The 24,285-nt window shown below is 45.3% G+C and overlaps 1 protein-coding gene across 5 annotated transcripts in view; it reads right to left on the bottom strand.

The window, feature by feature from the left end:
• Positions 1-20: 20 nt before the first annotated feature.
• The window catches only part of LOC129822908 (retinal-specific phospholipid-transporting ATPase ABCA4-like), a 58,204-nt gene continuing 33,939 nt past the window's right edge, over positions 21-24,285 (bottom strand). For 2 of the 5 annotated variants that reach the window (XM_055881427.1, XM_055881430.1), the window contains 31 exons: positions 23,351-23,537; positions 22,950-23,081; positions 22,062-22,201; positions 21,644-21,781; positions 19,775-19,959; positions 19,530-19,632; positions 19,038-19,243; positions 18,892-18,946; positions 16,432-16,509; positions 15,899-16,074; positions 15,589-15,713; positions 15,284-15,382; positions 14,734-14,923; positions 14,383-14,477; positions 14,260-14,292; positions 13,920-14,025; positions 13,750-13,824; positions 13,451-13,620; positions 12,601-12,778; positions 12,176-12,291; positions 11,622-11,769; positions 11,272-11,395; positions 7,109-7,238; positions 6,737-6,857; positions 6,453-6,515; positions 4,738-4,844; positions 4,406-4,547; positions 3,923-4,057; positions 3,599-3,795; positions 3,127-3,376; positions 21-2,493 (listed from right to left, as the gene is read on the bottom strand). In XM_055881427.1, the coding sequence (XP_055737402.1) occupies positions 2,371-2,493; positions 3,127-3,376; positions 3,599-3,795; positions 3,923-4,057; positions 4,406-4,547; positions 4,738-4,844; positions 6,453-6,515; positions 6,737-6,857; positions 7,109-7,238; positions 11,272-11,395; positions 11,622-11,769; positions 12,176-12,291; positions 12,601-12,778; positions 13,451-13,620; positions 13,750-13,824; positions 13,920-14,025; positions 14,260-14,292; positions 14,383-14,477; positions 14,734-14,923; positions 15,284-15,382; positions 15,589-15,713; positions 15,899-16,074; positions 16,432-16,509; positions 18,892-18,946; positions 19,038-19,243; positions 19,530-19,632; positions 19,775-19,959; positions 21,644-21,781; positions 22,062-22,201; positions 22,950-23,081; positions 23,351-23,537 (4,127 nt within the window). In that variant the 3' untranslated portion in view covers positions 21-2,370. Of the gene's footprint in view, positions 2,494-3,126; positions 3,377-3,598; positions 3,796-3,922; positions 4,058-4,405; positions 4,548-4,737; positions 4,845-4,875; positions 5,434-6,452; positions 6,516-6,736; positions 6,858-7,108; positions 7,239-11,271; positions 11,396-11,621; positions 11,770-12,175; positions 12,292-12,600; positions 12,779-13,450; positions 13,621-13,749; positions 13,825-13,919; positions 14,026-14,259; positions 14,293-14,382; positions 14,478-14,733; positions 14,924-15,283; positions 15,383-15,588; positions 15,714-15,898; positions 16,075-16,431; positions 16,510-18,891; positions 18,947-19,037; positions 19,244-19,529; positions 19,633-19,774; positions 19,960-21,643; positions 21,782-22,061; positions 22,202-22,949; positions 23,082-23,350; positions 23,538-24,285 lie in introns of those variants that run through there. The other 3 variants (XM_055881428.1, XM_055881429.1, XM_055881431.1) reach the window with 3 other exon arrangements.

Raw genomic sequence — 24,285 nt, 5'->3', positions numbered from 1 at the left:
TCACAAAGAATCAATCACTGTTTACAGAAAATATTTATTGGAAATTATTATTATCGCAGAGACAATTTATATATATATATATTTTGTAAAAATAATCTCTGATTTGCAAACTAATCATTTATCTGCCATTAGCATAGAACTTTAAAATTGCATACATACAAGGAAGCGCAATGTTTGAACAGCACATATAGGCTTACAAAATCAGATCATCATTTCAATATGAATTCAATAACAGCAAATGTATTTTTACAGTCAAATTCTATATTGCACTAGTAGATTTTCATTTATCAAAAAAACAAAGGCCAAAAAAAACAGATCATCTTCCTTGGCAGTGTACGAGCATATGAAGCGGATACAGGCTTTGTTTTTGGTAACAGTTCAATGTTACAATTTTCTTGCAGAAATGTAGCGCTGCAACTGCTGGGAATAAGTTTCTCACCAGTCATTAGTAGTGTCACCAACTTGTCTCTCACCAGTCACCAACTAGTCTCTCACCAGTCACCAGTAGTGTCACCAACTAGTCTTTCACCAGTCACCAACTAGTCTCTCACCAGTCACCAGTAGTGTCACCAACTAGTCTCTCACCAGTCACCAGTAGTGTCACCAACTAGTCTCTCACCAGTCACCAGTAGCGTCACCAACTAGTCTCTCATCAGTCACCAACTAGTCTCTCACCAGTCACCAGTAGTGTCACCAACTAGTCTCTCACCAGTCACCAACTAGTCTCTCACCAGTCACCAGTAGTGTCACCAACTAGTCTCTCACCAGTCGTGTCACCAACTAGTCTCTCGCCAGTCACCAGTAGTGTCACCAACTAGTCTCTCACCAGTCACCAGTAGTGTCACCAACTAGTCTCTCACCAGTCACCAGTAGTGTCACCAACTAGTCTCTCACCAGTCACTAGTAGTGTCACCAACTAGTCTCTCACCAGTCACCAGTAGTGTCACCAACTAGTCTCTCACCAGTCACCAGTGGTGTCACCAAATAGTCTCTCACCAGTCACCAGTAGTGTCACGAACTAGTCTCTCACCAGTCACTAGTAGTGTCACCAACTAGTCTCTCATCAGTCACCAGTGGTGTCACCAAATAGTCTCTCACCAGTCACCAGTGGTGTCACCAAATAGTCTCTCATCAGTCACCAGTGGTGTCACCAAATAGTCTCTCACCAGTCACCAACTAGTGTCTCACCAGTCACCAGTAGTGTCACCAACTAGTCTCTCACCAGTCACTAGTAGTGTCACCAACTAGTCTCTCACCAGTCACCAGTGGTGTCACCAAATAGTCTCTCACCAGTCACCAGTAGTGTCACCAACTAGTCTCTCACCAGTCACCAGTAGCGTCACCAACTAGTCTCTCATCAGTCACCAACTAGTCTCTCACCAGTCACCAGTAGTGTCACCAACTAGTCTCTCACCAGTCACCAACTAGTCTCTCACCAGTCACCAGTAGTGTCACCAACTAGTCTCTCACCAGTCGTGTCACCAACTAGTCTCTCGCCAGTCACCAGTAGTGTCACCAACTAGTCTCTCACCAGTCACCAGTAGTGTCACCAACTAGTCTCTCACCAGTCACCAGTAGTGTCACCAACTAGTCTCTCACCAGTCACTAGTAGTGTCACCAACTAGTCTCTCACCAGTCACCAGTAGTGTCACCAACTAGTCTCTCACCAGTCACCAGTGGTGTCACCAAATAGTCTCTCACCAGTCACCAGTAGTGTCACGAACTAGTCTCTCACCAGTCACTAGTAGTGTCACCAACTAGTCTCTCATCAGTCACCAGTGGTGTCACCAAATAGTCTCTCACCAGTCACCAGTGGTGTCACCAAATAGTCTCTCATCAGTCACCAGTGGTGTCACCAAATAGTCTCTCACCAGTCACCAACTAGTCTCTCACCAGTCACCAGTAGTGTCACCAACTAGTCTCTCACCAGTCACTAGTAGTGTCACCAACTAGTCTCTCACCAGTCACCAGTGGTGTCACCAAATAGTCTCTCACCAGTCACTAGTAGTGTCACCAACTAGTCTCTCACCAGTCACTAGTAGTGTCACCAACTAGTCTCTAACCAGTCACCAGTAGTGTCACCAACTAGTCTCTCACCAGTCACCAGTGGTGTCACCAACTAGTCTCTCACCAGTCACCAGTAGTGTCACAAACTAGTCTCTCACCAGTCACCAGTAGTGTCACCAAATAGTCAACCTCCCTTCACTCTCCTCCACATAGTCTTCTAGGAGCGTTCAATTTCCCAGACAACTCTTCCTGTCTGACTTTCTGGTGTGTGTGTTTATGTGTGCATGTGTGTGGGTGTGTGCGAGTGTTTACGCACAAACGCGTGTGTGTGTGTCTGTGTGTGTGCGTGTGGGGAGGGACGGTTCATTTCCCCAGACAACTTAGGGGTGTGACCTTGATTTCTTTTCTCCGTGCCCCAGCGGCCCTCGGGTGCAGCACCATGCCGTCGTCCTCTCCTGACTGCTGCTTGGCAAAGTTCACAAACACCTGGAGAGAGGAGAGAGATACACCAGGGAATAAACACAGTGAAGAACCAAAACGGACGCTTATTAACCTTGGATTAAAATGACAAAAGAACACGATACCTGGGGGGATACACATACCAGAGAATAAACATCTTACATTCACAGAATTTCACAGAATGAAGATCCAAAAGGTCAGCCTATTATCCTTTGAAGTCCTGTAAGACGGCATGAGGAAAAATGACACTGGATAGAAGATGGCTGACGTGTGAGAATGTGGGTGACGCAGGAGTCTATTTAACACATGGTCGCACAACTTGAGAAACGGTGTCAGAATACGATGGTTTCGATTCCATCTATATTTACTTTGCTTATCAATAGAAGCAAATATTTAGAGGTACTGTATTTGTTACATCAAATACTAACAATGGAGGGTGCAAGTATTGGTTTTTTGGTTGTTTTTTTACCCCTAAATCCATAGATTTCTTAGGTATTTCTTACTAAACTTCAATCACTATAGAACATAAAATATATTTCCTGGCTGCTGTCCATTCATCTCTGTTTAGTAATTATCTCATGAGCCATACTCAAAGTCTTTGTCTCGCTAGCTAGACATTCAATAATAAAGTTGAGCGAGAAAGACTCGGTGAGTGTTTACCTGATCTAGTGTCGTCTGGGAGACGGTGTAGTCCTCTATATTGAGGCGGTCCTTGTTGGCCAGGACCAGCTGGAAGATCCTAGCCAGGGAGGAAGAGGCGATTTCATACTGCAGAGTGTTGTAGTGTTTCTCCCTCTGGACACAGCCAGGGAAGGTGCTCTCCATGAAGGCCTCGGCTGGGTTCAGGTCTGGGGGACAACCTGGTGTGGAGGCCTGGATCTTCATGGTGACCACGTAACCATCACCAAACCTACAAAACACACAGTCCAATACAATCCAGGGCTGGTTAGACTCATAGTAGATAATTGGGTACAGATGAAGAAGGTACATGAATTACAGCAGGGAAATAGTATTTTCTTTTAGAGTTTGTACTGTAACATTAAGTCAGTAGCGTTAAAGTTGTCGGTTTCAGATCTACACACTAAACTCTTCAGTAGTAACTATGTCTGAAGTAAATAGAGACAGCACCTACTTGTATTTGAGGTGTTGGATGGTACCAAGACACTGGAAGGTGCCATTGACCATAATAGCCAGACGGGTACACAGAGCCTCACACTCCTCCATACTGTGTGAGGTGAGGACCACTGCTCGGCCATCTTGGATTACACTCATTATGGAGTTCCACAGGAAACGACGTGAGTGGGGGTCCATGCCTGTCGTGGGCTCGTCCTGAATAGTAACACACATAGAAACATCTTCAGATACACACTAACAAGCAGAATACAGAACCATTTCTTATTTCCCCTTAACCCCCTAACTGAAGACCCACGGACGACTCCAGTAATGGTAAGCTCACCAGCAGGACCAGCGGAGGACAGCCGATCATGGCAATGGCCGTGGATAGTTTTCTCTTGTTGCCGCCGCTGTAGGTCCCGGCTGTGTGGCCAGCATAGTCAGCCAGACCCAGCTTTTGAATTGCCCAGTCTGCCACCTGAGACAGCAGAAGGACACATTATTGCCACCTCTACCTGGCTAAATAAATAAATGTTTAATAATAATACAATAATAAGAATAGTAATTTCGTGTGTGCTTATATTTGTCCTATTTCACACATGAAATGTGTTTTTTTTTGGCATATCCCAACTCTCCCTGAGACAACCTCGGAGAGTGAAGTCATGGCCAGGGTCAATAAATGATAGACAAACATAAACATATATCGACACACTGAGGTGGATATAGCTATTCATTTGAGTTCAGAAACGTTCATTATTCTAACCATGACCCTAACCCTAGCCTCTAAACTCTGAACCTAACCCCTGACCTCTGACCACAGCCTCACCCTGCTGATCTCGGACTCAGGCACCCCTCTGAGGCGGGCATACAGATGGAGGTGCTCTCTGCCAGTCAGCAGCTCATCTATGGCATCAAACTGGGGGCAGTAGCCCATGTTCTGGTGCACGTCCAGGATATTGGTAAGGATGCTGCAGGGACAGGGAAGAAGGGTACGATTACAGGTGAAAAGCCTAGAAATGTGCTCTGGTGTGCCACAGGGCTCTATTTTAGGTCCACTGTTATTTACTAAGGATATCAACAGCATCGGGAAAAACATTGATCATGCCAACTGTGATTGAGGAAGCATATGGCAATATGGCAATGCCCCATGCCCTGTACCTGTGACCAGTGACAGAGGCTTCTCCTGAGCTGACATCAGTGTCTCCGGTCAGCATTTTAAAGGTGGTGGTCTTCCCTGCTCCGTTCACACCCAGGAGCCCAAAGCACTGGGGAGAGGAGGGGAGAAAAGGATGATGAGAATATATTTTATCACTGGGTCTCTACACGTCACCTTCCCGTGCTGTATAGCTGTGGTACTAAACTCAGCAAAAAAAGAAGCGTCCCTTTTTCAGGATCCTGTCTATCAAAGATAATTTGTTAAAATCCATATAACTTCACAGATCTTCATTGTAAAGGGTTTAAACACTGTTTCCCATGCTTGTTCAATGAACCATAAACAATTAATGAACATGCACCTGTGGAACGGTCGTTTAGACACGAACAACTTCCAGACGGTAGGCAATTAAGGTCACAGTTATGAAAATGTAGGACACTAAAGAGGCCTTTCTACTGACCCTGAAAAACACCAAAAGAAAGATGCCCAGGGTTCCTGCTCATCTGTGTGAACTTGCCTTAGGCATGCTGCAAGGAGGCATGAGGACTGCAGATGTGGCCAGGGCAAAGAATTGCAATGTCCGTACTGTGAGACGCCTAAGACAGCTCTACAGGGAGACAGGACGGACAGCTGATCGTCCTCACAGTGGCAGACCACGTGTAACAACACCTGCACAGGATCGGAACATCCGAACATCACACCTGCGGGACAGGTACAGGATGACAACAACAACTGCCCGAGTTACACCAGGAACACACAATCCCTCCATCAGTGCTCAGACTGTCCGCAATACGCTGAGAGAGGCTGGACTGAGGGCTTGTAGGCCTGCTGTAAGGCAGGTCCTCACCAGACATCACCGGCAACAACGTCACCTATGGGCACAAACCCACCGTCGCTGGACCAGACAGGACTGGCAAAAAGTACTATTCACTGACGAGTCGCAGTTTTGTCTCACCAGGGGTGATGGTCGGAGGAATGAGCGTCGAAGGAATGAACGTTACACCGAGGCCTGTACTCTGGAGCGGGATCCATTTGGAGGTGGAGGGTCCGTCATGTTCTGGGGCTGCGTCACAGCATCATCGGACTGAGCATGTTGTCATTGCAAGCAATCTCAACGCTGTGCGTTACAGGGAAGACATCCTCCTCCCTCATGTGGTACCCTTCCTGCAGGCTCATCCTGACATGACCCTCCAGCATGACAATGCCACCAGCCACACTGCTAGTTCTGCAAGTGATTTCCTTCAAGACAGGAATGTCAGTGTTCTGCCATGGCCAGCGAAGAGCCCGGATCTCAATCCCATTGAGCACGTCTGGGACCTGTTGGATTGGAGGGTGAGGGCTAGGGCCATTCCACCCAGAAATGTCCTGGAACTTGCAGGTGCCATGGTAGACGAGTGGGGTAACATCTCACAGCAAGAACTGGCAAATATGGTGCAGTCCATGAGGAGGAGATGCACTGCAGTACTTAATGCAGCTGGTGGCCACACCAGATACTGACTGTTACTTTGATTTTGTTCAAGGACATAGTATTTCATTTCTGTTAGTCACATGTCTGTGGAACTTGTTCAGTATATAGCTCAGTTGTTGAATCTTGTTATGTTCATACAGATATTTACACATGTTAAGTTTGTGGAAAATAAATGCAGTTGACAGTGAAAGGACGTTTCTTTTTTGCTGAGTTTATATAGAGGTCTATAGTATAGAGTGGTACTGTACTGACCTCCCCAGGTGACACTCCCACACAGATTCTGTCCACAGCTGGCTTAGTCTTCCCCATGTATGTCTGGGAGGAGAGAAAGAGAGCGAGAGAGAGAGCAAGAGAGAGAGAGAGAGTAGTTAGAGATAAATAGAGCGAGGAAGAGAAAGAGATTGAGAAAGATATAACCATCTTGTTCACACTGCAAACTATTGAGTATCAATAACCAAGAAACACATAACACAGGAGTCCTGAGTGGTCAGTCAGTTAGTTGGTTAGTAAGTTAGTTAGTTAGTTGGTTAGCATACCTTGGTGAGGTCTCTAATCTTTAAGATCTCATTCTTGCTTCCTCCATTATAGATGCGTTCTCTCTCCTGGGCCACATCCACATCTTCCTCCATGATGGGATCCGTCTTACAATCTGTGATCCTATTACAGGTAAGAGGTCAGAGGTTTAAGGTAAGTGGCGAAATGCTGTTCTGGCCTGCTCTCACAATCAATAATGCATAGAGTTACTGGTACTAGTCAACTGGTAATGGTCAACAGATTCATACGATTCTGATCCAACAGATTCAATAACACCATACAAAGATGAATTAGCTTCACCAATTAGATGATCTTTTTAAGTACTACAGCAATGTAGACTTGTATATTAGATGTGAAGTGAAGCTGTTGGTTACCAGTGATCCAGGAAGAAGCGGTACTGAATCAGGATGTTCATGATGAAATAGACAAAGCCCTCAATAGCCATGAAGACCAGGTTCTTCCCTACAAAGTCCCAACTGTAGGGGTCCAGACTGAAGTCCTCACCTGACACACACAAAGCAAAGCAAACAGGATCAGCATGTAACATGGAATAATCAGCATCCGTACACCATCTGATCTAACCGATGTGTGAGAAGTGGGAAAAGTTACACTTTAATCAGTCAGCGTATCTTCACATAAAACATTCATCAACAAAGCTGGGTGATGGTGCATGCACACTCGGTGGTACCTGCTCCTATAGTCTCCTATATCCACTCCCCACCTACAGTGCCTTCGGGAAGTATTCAGACGGTTCACCTTTTCCACATTTTGATACATTACAGCCTTATTCTAAAATGGATTGAAATAAATAAAAATCCTCAGCAATCCACACACAACACCCCATAATGACAAACAGGTTTGTAGAACTGTTTGCAAATGTATTACAAATAGGAAACTGAAAAACCTTATTTACATAAGTATTCAGACCCTTTGCTATGAGACTCTAATTTGAGCTCAGGTGCATCCTGTTTACACTGATCATCCTTGAGGTATTTCTACAACTTGAATGGAGTCCACCAGTGGTAAATTAAATTAATTGGACATGATTTGGAAAGGCACACACCTGTCTATATAAGGTCCCACAATTGACAGTGTATGTCTGAGCAAAAACCAAGTAATGAGGTCGAAGGAATTGTCAGTTGAACTCCAAGACAGGAATGTGTCGAGGCACAGTTCTGGGGAAGAGTACCAAACAATTTCTGCAGCATTGAAGGTCCCCATGAACACAGTGGCCTCATTCATTCTTAAATGGAAGAAGTTAAGAACCAACAAGACTCTTCCTAGAGATAGCCGCCCGGCCAAACTGAGCAATCGGGGGAGAAGGGCCTTGGTCAGGGATGTACCAAGAACCCGATGGTCACAGAGCTCTAGAGTTCCTCTGTGGAGATGGGAGAACCTTCCAGAAGGACAACCATCTCTGCAGCCCTCCACCAATCAGGCCTTTATGGTAGAGTGGCCAGACGGAAGCCACTCCTCAGTAAAAGGCACATGACAGCACACTTGGAGTTTGCCAAAAGGCACCTAAAGACTCTCAGACCATGAAAAACAAGATTCTCTGGTATGATGAAACCAAGATTGAACTCTTTGGCCTGAATGCCAAGCGTCACATCTGGAGGAAACCTGGCACTATCCCTACGATGAAGCTTGGTGGTGGTGGCAGCATCATGCTGTGGGGATGTTTTTCAGCGGCAGAGACTGGGCAACTAGTCAGGCTTGAGGGAAAGATGAACAAGGCAGTACAGAGAGATCCTTGATGAAAACCTGCTCCAGAGCGAAGATTCACCTTCCAACGGGACAACGACCCTAAGCTCACAGCCAAGACAACGCAGGAGTGGCTGCGGGACAAGTCTCTGAATGTCCTTGAGCGGCCCAGCCAGAGCCTGTACTTGAACCCGATCGAACATTTCTGGAGAGACCTGAAAATAGCTGTGCAGCAACGCTCCCCATCCAACCTGACATAGCCTGAGAGGATCTGCAGAGAATGGGAGAGACTCCCCAAATACAAATGTGCCAAGCTTGTAGCGTCATACCCAAGAAGACTCGACGCTGTGATCCGTGCCAAATGTGCTTCAACACACTACTGAGTAAAGGGTCTAAATACTTATGTAAATGCGATATTTCAGTTTTTTTTAAATATAAATTATTTAAAAATGTCTTAGAATGATGGTGTATTGCATGTAGATTGATGGGAAAATAATAATTTAATCCATTTCAGACCTGCCACGCGCACGGCAAATTGGAGATTCAACTCGCGCGAGTAGCACGCACGCTTCGTCCACGCCTGCTTGTGAGTCTGATTGCATTTATGGAATTGTACCAAATCAAGTCTATAAAAGGTTGGAATACTTTCTTGACAGCGTCCCATTTACACACATGGTAAAAGTCACTAACAATATGTAATTAGAAAATACACACAAAAGGCCTTTATTCTTGGAGATTACATGTACAGTGTAGAATGGAGATAATTATCTATAAAGTTTTTCTTAGCACATGCCCCCAAATTAAGTCTCTATCGTAAAGGAACGTTTGTCACCTCTCAAACAGGGCCAATCACTAGTGCCTGCTCACAAGTATTGGCTTTTTAGACACGATTCCTAATCAACACTAAAAGCAAAACCATTTTGAAAACACAAAAACAAATGATCGCATCGACAAAGACCGCAAACTGGCTACACAAAGCTGAGAAGAGTCCGCTGTTTCAGCCGATGTAAAGGAGCCTATTGTATTTCTTTGCAGCACATACATCATTTCAGATTTTAGAAATGGATAAATTCTCATATCTAGTGCAAAAGCATTTTAGAAGCATTGCCTCTATCGCTAATACCAGACACGCATTCATTCTTCATCGCACAGTCTTCTAAACTCCCGACTCCATTTAATGCCAAGATAATTATATTTATTTTAGATTTTACTTTTGTAATGCTTTAGTGACGTGGATCATTATAACATTTACAGTCTATCAGGTTGCGTGATCCTCGTAATGTTACGTGGAAAATACAACTAATGGGACGCATAATTAAATGTATATCACACTCGCACAAATGCGACCAGTTATTTTTCGTATTTGCATTTCATTTATTTCACTAGCAAATGCGAGTGAACTGCTGGCACTTTAGAGACCACTGAATGTCCATCTTATGTTCGCTAACGTTAGCTTGAAACAATTAGTGTTTACTTTCCACAACACACGGAGTGGAAAAGGGATTTGTCCATGTGTTGACGTACAGCTGACAGTCGGCCAACTCAGCATCACAACAAACAGGCGGGGCAGACACCGGGTAGCTACGTCGAATAATGATGTATTCATCTCCATGTCAGTTGACACAAACTCCGTACATGTCTGTGCGTTGTGTTAGTAAAACGTTTACTGTTGACAGGAGAACAAGAGGAGACAATAGGACGAGGTGGATAATTTTATAATAAGGCAGTTTAATTACATGTAAAGATATCTTAGTAAAATCTTGCAGCAAGGCTCTTTCAGTCTGACTCCTAGTGAATCGTCCGGAAAAGAGGGAGTTTCCAGAATTGTTCAGTACTATATAGACAACAAGCAAAGTAGGTAGATCTGCGAGTCCGGCCTTCCGATTGGTCGATCTGGGTCTTGGGTAGTCCTGATCAGGCCTGGTGTCCACGTTCCATTGGTTCCTGAGAGTTCTTTGTCCTGAGGTCCAACCATGGGTTGGGTGTGTCTGTGTGATTGTCATGGGGGAGGGGAATTGTGGGTGCCGTGTATATGTCCTATGTGTCCAGCATATGTCCAAGAGAAAGAGGGGGTGTGTATGTTGTGTCAACTTATAGGTAATGTTGAGAAGTTGTTAAAACAAGTTACCAATATCTAATACAATTTCTTACAGTTGCAGCTCGAGAATCGGGATGTTAGATTTACTCAGTGGATTTATTTTTTATGAAAATGTTTAAAAAAAATGTTTAAATAAATAAACATTTCAAATCAGGCCCTTTTCATTTCTGCATACTTTTAACTCGGATCTCATATCTGTGTACATGGACAGAAAATTGCGTAGCTGGTATGCAAATGCATGCATGTTGGCAGGTCTGCAATTTTAGAATAAAGCTGTAATGTAACAAAATGTGAAACTTTCGGGAAGGCACTGTACCTAGCTAACCACGCTCATTAGTCGACATCGGCTTTGACTGGTCTTATCAGCCGATTAGGGGAAAGCTTATTCAGATCCACGAGTTATTTAAGAAGTGTCTTGGGTGTAAATCTCCTAGAGCTTCGGCAGGACAAATACACAGCATCATGTTTCAGAGGCGGTCGGCCCGACCCGGGGCCATCCGAGGCCAATGGTATTCCCGTCCTGTTATGGCATTCTGAATGCATCAGGATTTTGGCTTTGGGGTCTGGAGGTGTCCAAGACCTGGAGAACAGGCTAGGGTTGCTAGCGGCATTTCCCTGCTGACCAATCAGAATGCAGGCCTTGGAGCGAGTGGTGGGGGTGGCAAGGGGTTGAAGGGGGTGAGGGGGTTGGAGGGTGACGGGGAACGGGGAGTGAGGGGTGGAGGGGGTGTGACTCACCAAAGCGGGCATAGACGTCAGTAACAGCCTGGTTCATAGCCATGTCGATTAGACCCCGGCCAAGACAATAGTGGGGGAAGATCAGCAGCATTTTCTTCAGCAGCTGGTTACACTTATACAGCGCCTGAGAGAAGGAGGAAGTTAGAGTGATAAATAAATAAAGGGAGGGAGTGGGGGAGAGAGAGAGAGAGAGAGGGGGGAGAGACAGAAAGGGAGGGCCAAACCACACAGTAGAATCGAGTCACTCAACAAGTACTAGTATTTGAAGAGTCATTGAGCAGGGGGTAGAGACAGACAGGTCTGTGAGTAAGTACAGGAAGCATTTATCCCAGGCTGTGCTCTCCACTCACCGCTGTGCTGTCAAACAGGTCAAGGATGAAGGTGATGGCACTGCTGTTGATGCCAATGAACAGGTTGATGCAGGACAGAGAGACGTAGGCTGTGCTGGGAATACTGAAGACGTAGGACATGGGGTACATCATGGGCGTCACAGACCACCTGCAGTGGACAGAGGCAGGTGGGGAGTGTTTTTCCTCATCGGTTTGATCAAGCTTATATTTTTTAGGATCATCTTAACATTTACATGTGGTCCTTGCCTAAATGTTCATTCAAGAAGAAGGCTTTCCTCTGGTCCAGAATGTCAGCTTTTTCTGTCACTGTTGGGTGGGGTTGAGTGGCGTGAACAGCACTATAAACCTGCTACAGGTTTAGCCCCATTAACACAGCACTCAAGTTCTCATCGCCTGTATCGCTGTACAGTACAATCCATTCATCATTTAGAGCCTGCTATTAAGGACTGTTCGAGATGCACTCTCCAAGGATAAATTATCGTTAACCTAAATCTGTAACCTTCCACCTTTAGCCCAAGTAAACGGGCTTACTGTACTGCAGTACACTGACTTACCCATAGAGCATGAGCAGGGCTGTCAGGGGTTGGAGGTTGGTTGGCGACGTGTAGCACTTCTTGTCAAAGACCATGAAAATAGCCACCACCAGTGCTGCACTGATAGAGTAATTCACCTGATGAGGGGGAAGTGGCACAATGAATGTCAAGCTCCATGTAGAAAGATCAAATGTACCTCTCAATCCGTTAGGCTGTTTGAGTGGACACGTATGCCCTTCGGTAATAAACTACATGACATTACGTGGAATACGGTATGCAACAGACCTATCACTTCACTATGATCTCTCTTCACTGGAATGATCTGTCATGCCATATTAATATAGATCATTTAAGAGAGTGGGTAGCCTCGCCACAAACCATTTTGGCATATCAAGAACTTGGTGCGTGTCAATGTGAGATTGGAGAGAGTATGATGGGAGACATACCATGTCCCAGAGGAAGTTGGCCATCCAGTAGATGACGGGACTGACCCCGCTGACGAACTGGAGGTGTTTGGCCTGGGTCACCCTCTCCTGGATGAGGTAGAGCACAAAGGAGGCTGGGACGAAGGACATGGCAAAAATCACACAGATAGCCACCATCGCATCCACTGAGGTGCTCAGGCTAGGAGAGGAGAGGAGAGAGGAGAGAAGAGGAGAGGGAGTAGGGTTAGACTGAGAAGTTCACACAGATAGCCACCATCACATCCACTGAAGTGCTCAGGCTAGGAGAGGAGAGGAGAGAGGAGAGAAGAGGAGAGGGAGTAGGGTTAGACTGAGAAGTTCACACAGATAGCCACCATCACATCCACTGAAGTGCTCAGGCTAGGAGAGGAGAGGAGAGAGGAGAGGAGAGTAGGGTTAGATAGAGAAGATCACACAGATAGCCACCATCGCATCCACTGAGGTGCTCAGGCTAGGAGAGGAGAGGAGAGGAGAGGAGAGGAGAGGAGAGGCGAGGGAGTAGGGTTAGATAACCACCACTACCACATCCACTGAGGTGCTCAGGCTAGGAGAGGAGAGGAGAGGAGAGGAGAGGAGAGGAGAGGAGAGGAGAGGAGAGGCGAGGCGAGGAGAGGAGAGGAGAGGAGAGGAAAGGAGAGGAGAGGAGAGGAGAGGAGAGGAGTAGGGTTAGATAACCACCACTACCACATCCACTGAGGTGCTCACAGGGACACAGAACGGGGTTAGATGATCCAGGAGAACTGTCTATTAGATGCTTTAATCACCTCATCTGATTGGCCAGTACTCACTCAGTGACCTCTAGTATCAAATCTCCTGAAAGGCCAGTACTCACACAGTGACTTCAGACAATTGTTCCTTGGTAAGGTTGAGAGGGTGGTTGATGGTGGTGATGCCGTATACATCCAGCCTGGCATCTTTGGGCAGGTTGGCTCTGAGGATGGCGTTGTTGGCCACGTTCATGAAGGCCACCATGGCATGCCAGCCCTTGTTGTTGTACCACACCTTCAAAAATACAGAATGGATATTCTAGTGAATCTTCTTTTGCTGGTGTATGGTACAAAAGTAAGACAGTGGATTTACAGTAGAGGGTTAAATTGTATACAGTGTAGACAACTGCAATATATGCCTTGCCTTGACATTGTATTCACTCTCCATGTATCGAAGGAAGGTTCCTATGTCCTTAAGAGTTTGTTTGGAGTATTTACCCTGGAGAGAAGAGTACCATGATTGGTTACATGGACAGTTACAGGGCTGTTGAAGTGTGTAAAGATCCACACCAGAGACATCTTTAGTAGTCGTACCCCAGTAACATTGAGCAGTCGTCCCAGCTGTGACGCTGCGTCCTGGATGGTCTTAGGGTCCACATCTAACACAGGAAGCTGTCCCCCGACAGATATACCTCCATACCTGGATGACAGACAACAGATAACACATATACCTCCATATCTGAACACCAGGAGTAAGACCCCATACTCAACGAGAGCTAAAACTCCTTATACAATAACGGTACTATGCCCCTGGCCACCAGAGGGCGCTACAACATCACTTTTCGTTACATGACGGCCACAAGCAAAGGTAACCCCCACCTAGCTCATTGCAAATATGCTACGTTTCGATTTTTGTAAAATATGGAAATAGTACCTTTGTTCATTCACCCAGTATTTGCTCTTCAAACTGAACAAGAAAGACATATGAATTCTGCCATTAGAGTTGTGTATGTAGAACAGAAGAAAGTAGACGAAGGCTGAAATAGTTCCACAGTACCTGGCCTTGATGAGTGAGGGGTAAGTCTTCACCAGGTAATCAGAGATATTCCTGCCTGTTAGGTCCACCAGAACATCACCTGTCGACTGGATCCTCTGTAATACAACACACACACACACACACACACACACACACACACACACACACACACACACACACACACACACACACACACACACACACACACACACACACACACACCACACACACACACACACACACACACACACACACACTGTATGTATAACTGTGTGCATTGGTGACTGACTGGGATTTAAACCGGGGCCACCTGATTACCACAATACTGTATCAGCCCATTGAGTTAAAGCCTATGCATATGTCTACACTAACCTGTGGTGGTGTTAGCCCCCCTGCTCCCTCAGGGCAGACAGGCAGCATGGTGAGTTTCCTAGGGGTACTACACTGGCAGCCTGGGGAAGGGTTAACTGCGGTCCACTCTGGTCCATCCAACATGTCTATCAGAGCAGGGTTCACTAGCGGCATCTCCCACTCCGTTGTGATGTTATTACATGGGAAATCCCTATACCGGGAACACACAGGAACACGCACACACACACATGCACATTGTTACACTTGAAGTGCCTATCAGGATCAACATGAAACACAACATAATTTTTTCGGGCATATGCAACGACGCCTCCCTCCTCCCCTCATGTCAGTTACTTTTGGGCATACAGTAACCGACATGATATCACTATGACATTCTTTACGAAGGTCTCAAACTCAAGCCTAGCGCACATCCGGCCTGCGAGTTGCTTTCTGGCCCCCAGACTGATACCTGACTCCTATTGGAATCGAGTCTTAAAGTGATGCTATACTTCGACACTTAGCAAACAGATGATATTGTATGGTAAGTGAACTGTCCCTGGTCAACACTCACTCCAGAGGTTCATCCACCATGCAGCGAGTCCCAAAGCCAGGCTTGTTCAGCAGCACCTCTCCAAAGTACCTCATCTCAGGGTCCAGGATACGCTCGTTACTGGAAGATGGCACATCCAACAGTCAACAACAGTCTTTATCAAACATGATCAAAATCCACATAATCATTCGAGACGTCTACGTTCTACTCATGTTTTGTGCCAGTGGAATTGCACTTCCTCAGACTGAATCGGCTCTGAATTGGCTGGACGATTGATTTAACAAATGGTGCTCGACTAAGGGCAGGACAGAAGTCTCTATGCTCACCTGAAGAAGGTGAACTGTCGTCCATACATCCAGGGACTAAGGGTCAGGCTGGGGTACTCTCCAAACGGAGGTACGATCGTAGTGAACATCAGTGACACGAACACAAAACTGGCAGGCAAAACTATCTGAAGAAGCCAAACAAAAGGACACAGGGACGTTTCCATATTCAAATTCTGCATCAGGAAACTGGAACCATCAAGAAATGTGTAACATTATTGCACATTATTATAAATAGGGAATTATAGCCAATGCACATGATAGAGGGGACGCAAAATACACGGCGCAAACAGCCGTCTGTGGAGAATGGTACCTGAGCAAAGAAGTCCTTATGTGATCTTGTGGCGTGGTGAAACCGTTTAATGAGCAGGGCAAATAACTGTTTCAAGACCAGACAGACACCTTTGACCTGTCTAGAGCCCCGCCCCTCGCTGCCCTCTGAGCCCCCAGAATTCCCCTGCCTGTTGGCCTGGGTCTCCCCGTCTGCCTCTGTAACGTAGGGAGAGGTTGGGAGTTAAATGTTCCCTGTCTGCAGACAGAAAGAGTGATACTACACAGCTTAAATGGTCTTCTACAGTGATAGCCATAAACACTCTGCATGATCTGCAAGCCTGCAGCCCCACCAGTCAGCGTAAGCCTGAATCTATGACATCTTCCTGTAATGCCACTAGAGAACAGTGTATGGGTCCAGAATTGACGTTGACAGTCCTAGTTTAAAGGCCGTGCTTATAAGATATCTGTTCATTATAGCCATTGCAGCATTATAGCCATTGCAGCATTATTGCCATTGCAGTAGTTTCTAGCTTGTAGCTTGTAGCTTGTAGCTTGTTGCTTGTAGCTTGTCACCTTCAGATTGGTCGACATAGAGTGCTACTTTGTTGTGTCCTACACTGGGTCGAGGTGTCTGCTGCCACAATCTCTGGTCTGGGGGGTAGATGACGGCAAATCCAACATAACTGTCACACACATAACATCACAGTACAGTACTGCACAGTCGTCACAGAACATCACAGTAGAATACTGTACAGTCTTCACACAGAACATTACAGTACAGTACTATACAGACCAACACACAGAACATCACAGTACAGTACTATACAGACCAACACACAGAACATCACAGTACAGTATTATACAGACCAACACACATAACATTACAGTACAGTACTATACAGACCAACACACAGAACATCACAGTACAGTATTATACAGACCAACACACATAACATCACAGTACAGTATTATACAGACCAACACACAGAGCATTACAGTACAGTACTGTACAGTCTTCACACAGAACATTACAGTACAGTATTATACAGACCAACACACAGAACATCACAGTACAGTACAGTCTTCACACAGAACATTACAGTACAGTATTATACAGACCAACACACAGAACATTACAGTACAGTACTGTACAGTCTTCACATAGAACATTACAGTACAGTATTATACAGACCAACACACAGAACATCACAGTACAGTACTGTACAGACCAACACACATAACATCACAGTACAGTATTATACAGACCAACACACAGAACATCACAGTACAGTACTATACAGACCAACACACAGAACATCACAGTACAGTACTGTACAGACCAACACACAGAACATCACAGTACAGTACTGTACAGACCAACACACAGAGCATTACAGTACAGTACTGTACAGTCTTCACACAGAACATCACAGTACAGTACTATACAGTCTTCACACAGAACATTACAGTACAATACTGTACAGACCAACACACAGAACATCACAGTACAGTACTGTACAGACCAACACACAGAACATTACAGTACAGTACTATACAGACCAACACACAGAACATCACAGTACAGTATTATACAGACCAACACACAGAACATTACAGTAAAGTACTGTACAGTCTTTACACAGAACATCACAGTACAGTACTGTACAGACCAACACACATAACATCACAGTACAGTATTATACAGACCAACACACAGAACATCACAGTACAGTACTATACAGACCAACACACAGAACATCACAGTACAGTACTGTACAGACCAACACACAGAACATCACAGTACAGTACTATACAGACCAACTCACAGAGCATTACAGTACAGTACTGTACAGACCAACACACAGAACATCACAGTACAGTACTGTACAGACCAACACACAGAGCATTACAGTACAGTACTGTACAGTCTTCACACAGAACATCACAGTACAGTACTATACAGTCTTCACACAGAACATTACAGTACAATACTGTACAGACCAACACACAGAACATCACAGTACAGTACTGTACAGACCAACACACAGAGCATTACAGTACAATACTGTACAGACCAACACACAGAACATCACAGTACAGTACTGTACAGACCAACACACAGAACATTACAGTACAGTACTATACAGACCAACACACAGAACATCACAGTACAGTATTATACAGACCAACACACAGAACATTACAGTAAAGTACTGTACAGTCTTCACACAGAACATTACAGTACAGTACTGTACAGACCAACACACAGAACATCACAGTACAGTATTATACAGACCAACACACAGAACATCACAGTACAGAATTATACAGACCAACACACAGAACATTACAGTACAGTATTATACAGACCAACACACAGAACATCACAGTACAGTACTGTACAGTCTTCACACAGAACATCACAGTACAGTATTATACAGACCAACACGCAGAACATCACAGTACAGTACTGTACAGACCAACACACAGAACATCACAGTACAGTACTATACAGACCAACACACAGAACATTACAGTAAAGTACTGTACAGTCTTCACACAGAACATTACAGTACAGTACTGTACAGACCAACACACAGAACATCACAGTACAGTATTATACAGACCAACACACAGAACATCACAGTACAGAATTATACAGACCAACACACAGAACATTACAGTACAGTATTATACAGACCAACACACAGAACATCACAGTACAGTACTGTACAGTCTTCACACAGAACATCACAATACAGTATTATACAGACCAACACGCAGAACATCACAGTACAGTACTGTACAGACCAACACACAGAACATCACAGTACAGTACTATACAGACCAACACACAGAACATCACAGTACAGTATTATACAGACCAACACACAGAACATCACAGTACAGTACTGTACAGTCTTCACACAGAACATCACAGTACAGTACTATACAGACCAACACACAGAACATCACAGGCAATACACAAGTTATAAAAGACACACAGTTCAGATCTTCTTCTTTTTAAATTACCTTGTGTAGTTTTGACAGATTTGGCTTCACCGTCCGCTGTCACTTTCAGGAATATCTACAAGAGAAAAAGAACGTGCAATGGTACATGGCCATCAAACATGCAAACATGCAGTGGACGGATGTTTTGTGATTGAATATAGGCTCACCTCCTCCAGTGATGTGTCGGAGACCCCAAAGCTGCTGAGGCCGATGTCAGAGAGGGTTTCCTCCAGCTCTCTAAAGAGGGAGGCGTAGGCCCTGGGCTGGAAGCCCTGGTTGGGCAGCAGGTAGGTCAACTCTTGGCCGATAGCCTCGATCAAACGGGCCTCTGGGACATGGTGGTGGACCAGCCCTGTGATGCTTGACAAGTCACCTGGTAGGGAGAAACACACACACACAGGGACACAGATACACACACATACACACACACACACACACACACACACACACACACAGAGAAACACACACACACACAAACCGAGTCAACATTAGTGGTGGAACCAACGCTGTGGTTCTGGCTATGTCACCTGTTACAACTGTGTTACAACACATACAGAACATACACAGATGCAACAGCTAGTGAGGAAAGTGGCCATGTGTAAAGGGGCTTTGTGGTCCCGTATACTTATGTCACCTCAATTCCTCAATGAAAACCTTACCGTCCATCTGTCTGTCCGGGGTTTTGGCTTGAGGTAACTCTTCTTTGTACGTGGTACAGGTGGAGCATTTACACGAACACTCATCAGTACAGTCACACTTCATCTAGGACAAGGAGAAAACAGCATCAATGACACGCACCTCTGTCTAGGCAATGAAAGCACTCACTCACCCTAACGCACCCTCCCTCTCTCACATAAACAACAACACACTTTAGAGGCCCTTTCCGAGATCGTATCCATCCCACCTTGGTCTTGGGTCCCTCGTATTTCATTCGTCGAACCAGGGTGAGGTAGAAGCCGGCACCGAAGCAGTTCTTGAGGAAGAGCGGGGAGCCGCAGCAGTGAAGACGACCCTGAGAGATGATGGCCACACGGTCACTCAACAGGTCAGCCTCGTCCATGTGGTGAGTGGACAGAATCACTGTACGTCCTGGGGAGGTAGAGAGAGGACGAGAGAGGGTGAGAAAGAGAGAGAGAGAGAGAGAGAGCAAGAACAAGAGAGAGAGAGAATGCAAGAGAGAGAGAGAGCGAGAACAAGAGAGAGAGAATAAGAGAAAGAGATGAATTGAGAGAGAGAAATAGAGAGCGAGAGAGAGAGAGAGAGAATGCAAGAGAGAGAGAGAGAATGCGAGAGAGAGAGAGAGAGAGAGAGAACAAGAGAGAGAAAATGAGAGAAAGAGAGGAATTGAGAGAGAATTAGAGAGCGAGAGAGAGAGAGAGAGAGAGAGAATTAGAGAGCGAGAGAGAGAGAGAAAGAGAATAAGAGAGAGAGAGAATGAGAGAGTTTGAGATAGAGAGAGAGAGAGAGAGAGAGAGAGAGAGAGAGAGAGAGAGAGAGAGAATTAGAGAGCGAGAGAGAGAGAGAAAGAGAATAAGAGAGAGAGAGAATGAGAGAGATTGAGATAGAGAGAGAGAGAGAGAGAGAGAGAGAGAGAGAGAGAGAGAGAGAGAGAGAGAGAGAGAGGGTTATATCGGGTTAGCATTATGAGATGGCATTTGATATTATACATTTCCGATGTTGGTAAATTCCAGTCAATCAGCTGTTTTTCCCTCTCCATCCAGCAGGAGGCATATGTACTGTGTGAGCAAGAGCTAGGTTCAAATACTCTTTCAGGTACAAAAATTATGTGGACACCTCTTCAAATTAGTGGATTCAGCTATTTCAACCACACCCGTTTCTGACAAGTGTATAAAATCGAGCACACAGCCATGCGATCTCCACAGACAAACATTGGCTGTAGAATGGCCTGACTGAAGAGCTCAGTGACTTTCAACATGGCATCGTCATCGGATGCCACTTATCCAAGTCAGCTTGTCAAATTTCTGCTCTGCTAGAGCTGCCTCAGTCAACTGTAAGTGCTGTTATTGTGTAGTGGAAACGTCTTAGCCGCGAAGTGGTAGGCCACGCAAGCTCACAGAACGAAATTGCTGAGTGCTGAAGAGCGTAGCGCATAAAAATCGTCTGTATTCGGTTGTAACACTCACTACCGAGTTTCAAACTGCCTCTGGAAGCAACGTCAGCACAAGAACTGTTCGTCGGGAGCTTCATGAAATGGGTTTCCATGGCTGAGAAGCCGCACACAAGCCTAAGATCACCATGCGCAATGCCAAGAGTCGGCTGGAGTGGTGTAAAGCTCGCCCCCATTGCACTCTGGAGCAGTGGAAATGCGTTCTCTGGAGTGATCAATCACTCACCATCTGGCAGTCTAACGGATTAATCTGGGTTTGGTGGATAGCAGGATTACTTTTCAATACATTTCAAAAGAAGTATTCAGATAACCTTTATTTGAAAAAACAAGTAGTTTAATATTATAATGTATTTGTAAATACACTTGGAAAGTATTTGAAAAAACTCAAATACACTGACTCAAATACACTCCTATGCTATTAAACTGAGGTATTTAAAAATAATATTTGAAATAAGTATTTGAAAATACTTTCAAATGTATTTGGTAGACAACTTTTTTTTTTTTGTACAAATAACCAATCAAATACTTAAATAAAAGTTATTGTTTTGGGCTGTGTATTTGAAAATACTCAAATTCACAAAAAAAAGTATTTAAATAACAAATACTTAAATACACATGTAATTATAAACCAGGTCTGGTGTGTACCTGATCGGTACTTGAGTAGCAGGTCCCAGATAGATCGTCTGGAGTAGGGGTCCACCCCCGATGTGGGCTCGTCCAGAATCACCACCTTGGCACCGCCCACAAACGCCATAGCAACAGACAACTTCCTTTGCATGCCGCCTGAGGAGAAGAGGAGAAGATGAGGACAGGAGGAGAGGACAACAATACTGGTATCTCATATCTTGATTATGACACTCTAAACACAAGTTAAAGATGAGAAGTGTTTGTTTCATCATTGCTGGCAGTGAAAGAGAACTAGTAATGATGAATTATATACTGTAACTGTGCCCGAGGCCCAACACAGTGTGTGTGTGTGTGTGTGTGTGTGTGTGTGTGTGTGTGTGTGTGTGTGTGTGTGTGTGTGTGTGTGTGTGTGTGTGTGTGTGTGTGTGTGTGAAACCTGAGAGGTTCTGTGCCTCCTCGTCTCTCTTGTGGGGCAGGCCAAGATCCTCCAGCATGTTCTCTACCTCCAGCTGAGCCTCAGACAGAGACCTCCCCTTCAGCAGGCTGTAGAACAGGATGTGTTCTTCTACGGTCATACTGAGAGAGACAGAGAGAGAGAGACAGAGAAAGACAGAGACAGAGAGAGAGAGAGAGAGAGAGAGAGAGAGAGAGAGAGAGACAGAGAGAGAGAGAGAAAGAGAGAAAGAGACAGAGACAGAGAGACAGAGAGAGACAGAGAGAGAGACAGAGAGAGAGGCAGAGAGAGAGAGACAGAGAGAGAGAGAGAGAGACAGAGAGAGAGAGACAGAGAGAGAGAGAGAGAGAGAGAGAGAGAGAGAGAGAGAGAGAGAGAGAGCCTGTGGTGAGCAGCTGCACTGTGCTGAATGTGCTCCTTCGAGGGGAACACCCCAGCAGAGTAGGAAGTTGGAATTTTATGAATCACTCAGCTACATTCTTTTTGCATGACATTTTTGTTTCATTATGATCTTGTCCCAACATACCCACATCAAACCAAATACTCTTTATTAAACCTGTAGACATACAGAACAACATCTTAATCTCCATAGACAGAGATAAATTAGACTTGTTTAGGAAGTACCCCCACCTTACCTCCCCCTCCCCACGCACTAACGCAGAAAGAGAGGGGAGCGAGAGTAGAGACAGAGGCTAAGAGAGATGGACAGAGAGGATGAGGGAAAGAGAAAGAAAAGAAGTGTGCAGAGAGAGACATGGACATGGTGGAGAGAAAGACAATAGACAAATGCATCACCACATCTAATCACTCCTTGTGTCTATATGACTCGTTAACCCACTGAGGCAGCAGGCACTGTAAGGGGTCACATACTGGTGAAAGAGGATGTTGTGTTGGGGACACATGCCCAGAGAGTGCCTGATGGTGTCCATGTCTGTCCGGATGTCCTTCCCATAGATGGAGGCTGTCCCCGAGGTGGGAGGGAACATCCCCGTCAGGATAGACCTGGTGGAGACCACACAGAGGGACAGAGGATGTAGAGGACAGACAGAGTCACATGGCCAGATGTCACAGTCATAGTCACTACACCTACTGTCACAAAGCTGTCCCCCAACCAGTGGTTCTCAATCTATTTTGGTTGATCACATTCTGCCCAAAGAACCTGCTCATAGGTCAGGTATCCCAGGGGATAGAAGGTACCACAGGTTGAGAAACACAGCCCTGAACTGATTCAGATGGTCAAACTGTGAATCATTTGACTCTGGGTGACATACATGGTGGTGGTCTTCCCAGCTCCATTGTGCCCCAGGAAAGCAGTGATCTGGCTCTCATAGAAGGTGATGCTCAGTCCGTCTACCGCAGGTTTTTGACCCCTACCAAACACCTTCACCAGGTTCTGAACACACACACCCTCCACCAGCCCTGCCGGTTCCCCCTCAAAGTAGGCATGGCTGGGCTGACCTGGTGGGAGAGGTGAGAGGTTGGAGGTCAGATGTTAAAGGTCATTGGGATAGGAGTTAGGGATAGGTCAAAATCTGATACAATTAATAGATAGAATCCAATATAATCAATACAATCAGATAGATGTGAACAACAAGCTTACCTTGTCAGGGTATTATAGTGTGTCATTCATCGTATACAACATCTACACTGTAGTGTGCACTGATAAGGCTGGAATGTGTGTACTGTTACACAGTAGTTACAGGGTTATGAAATACTGTTGTTTGTCGGTGCTGATAGTGAATAATAACTGGAACAAAGCTGTTTAACCTCACAAAAATAGCAACATCACATGACCTTCCACCACATTGCATCACGACTTGAAAGACGTTATTTTATCTAGTCACTGTTTATAGCCCCAATCTGACAAATCGTTGCTGATACACCATTGAATGAGATGTCTTAAGAAAAACAATGGCAAACAGTGAAGGTGAAATCAGGGGAAAGGAATGCTGCCACTTTGACTGTGTGAAAGGGAGCGAACCAAACGGGAGCTGAATCACATATTAACTAACTCTGACTGAGGGAAATGTACCAATGTGTCAGTCTGTATTGAGACCCGACCTGGAGAGCAAACACACTCAAGGACTGCGGGTTCCCACACACTGCCTGCCGCTAAGCATTATGGACCGGGCAAGCAGGCCACAGAGAGAGAGAGAGAGGGAGAGAGCTCTATTGTTTCAAACCTCATCAGCGATTCATCAGAGAT

This window comes from Salvelinus fontinalis, chromosome 25, assembly GCF_029448725.1.
Source record: "Salvelinus fontinalis isolate EN_2023a chromosome 25, ASM2944872v1, whole genome shotgun sequence".
Taxonomy (NCBI): Eukaryota; Metazoa; Chordata; class Actinopteri; order Salmoniformes; family Salmonidae; genus Salvelinus; species Salvelinus fontinalis.
This window is presented reverse-complemented; position numbering and strand designations above follow the sequence as displayed.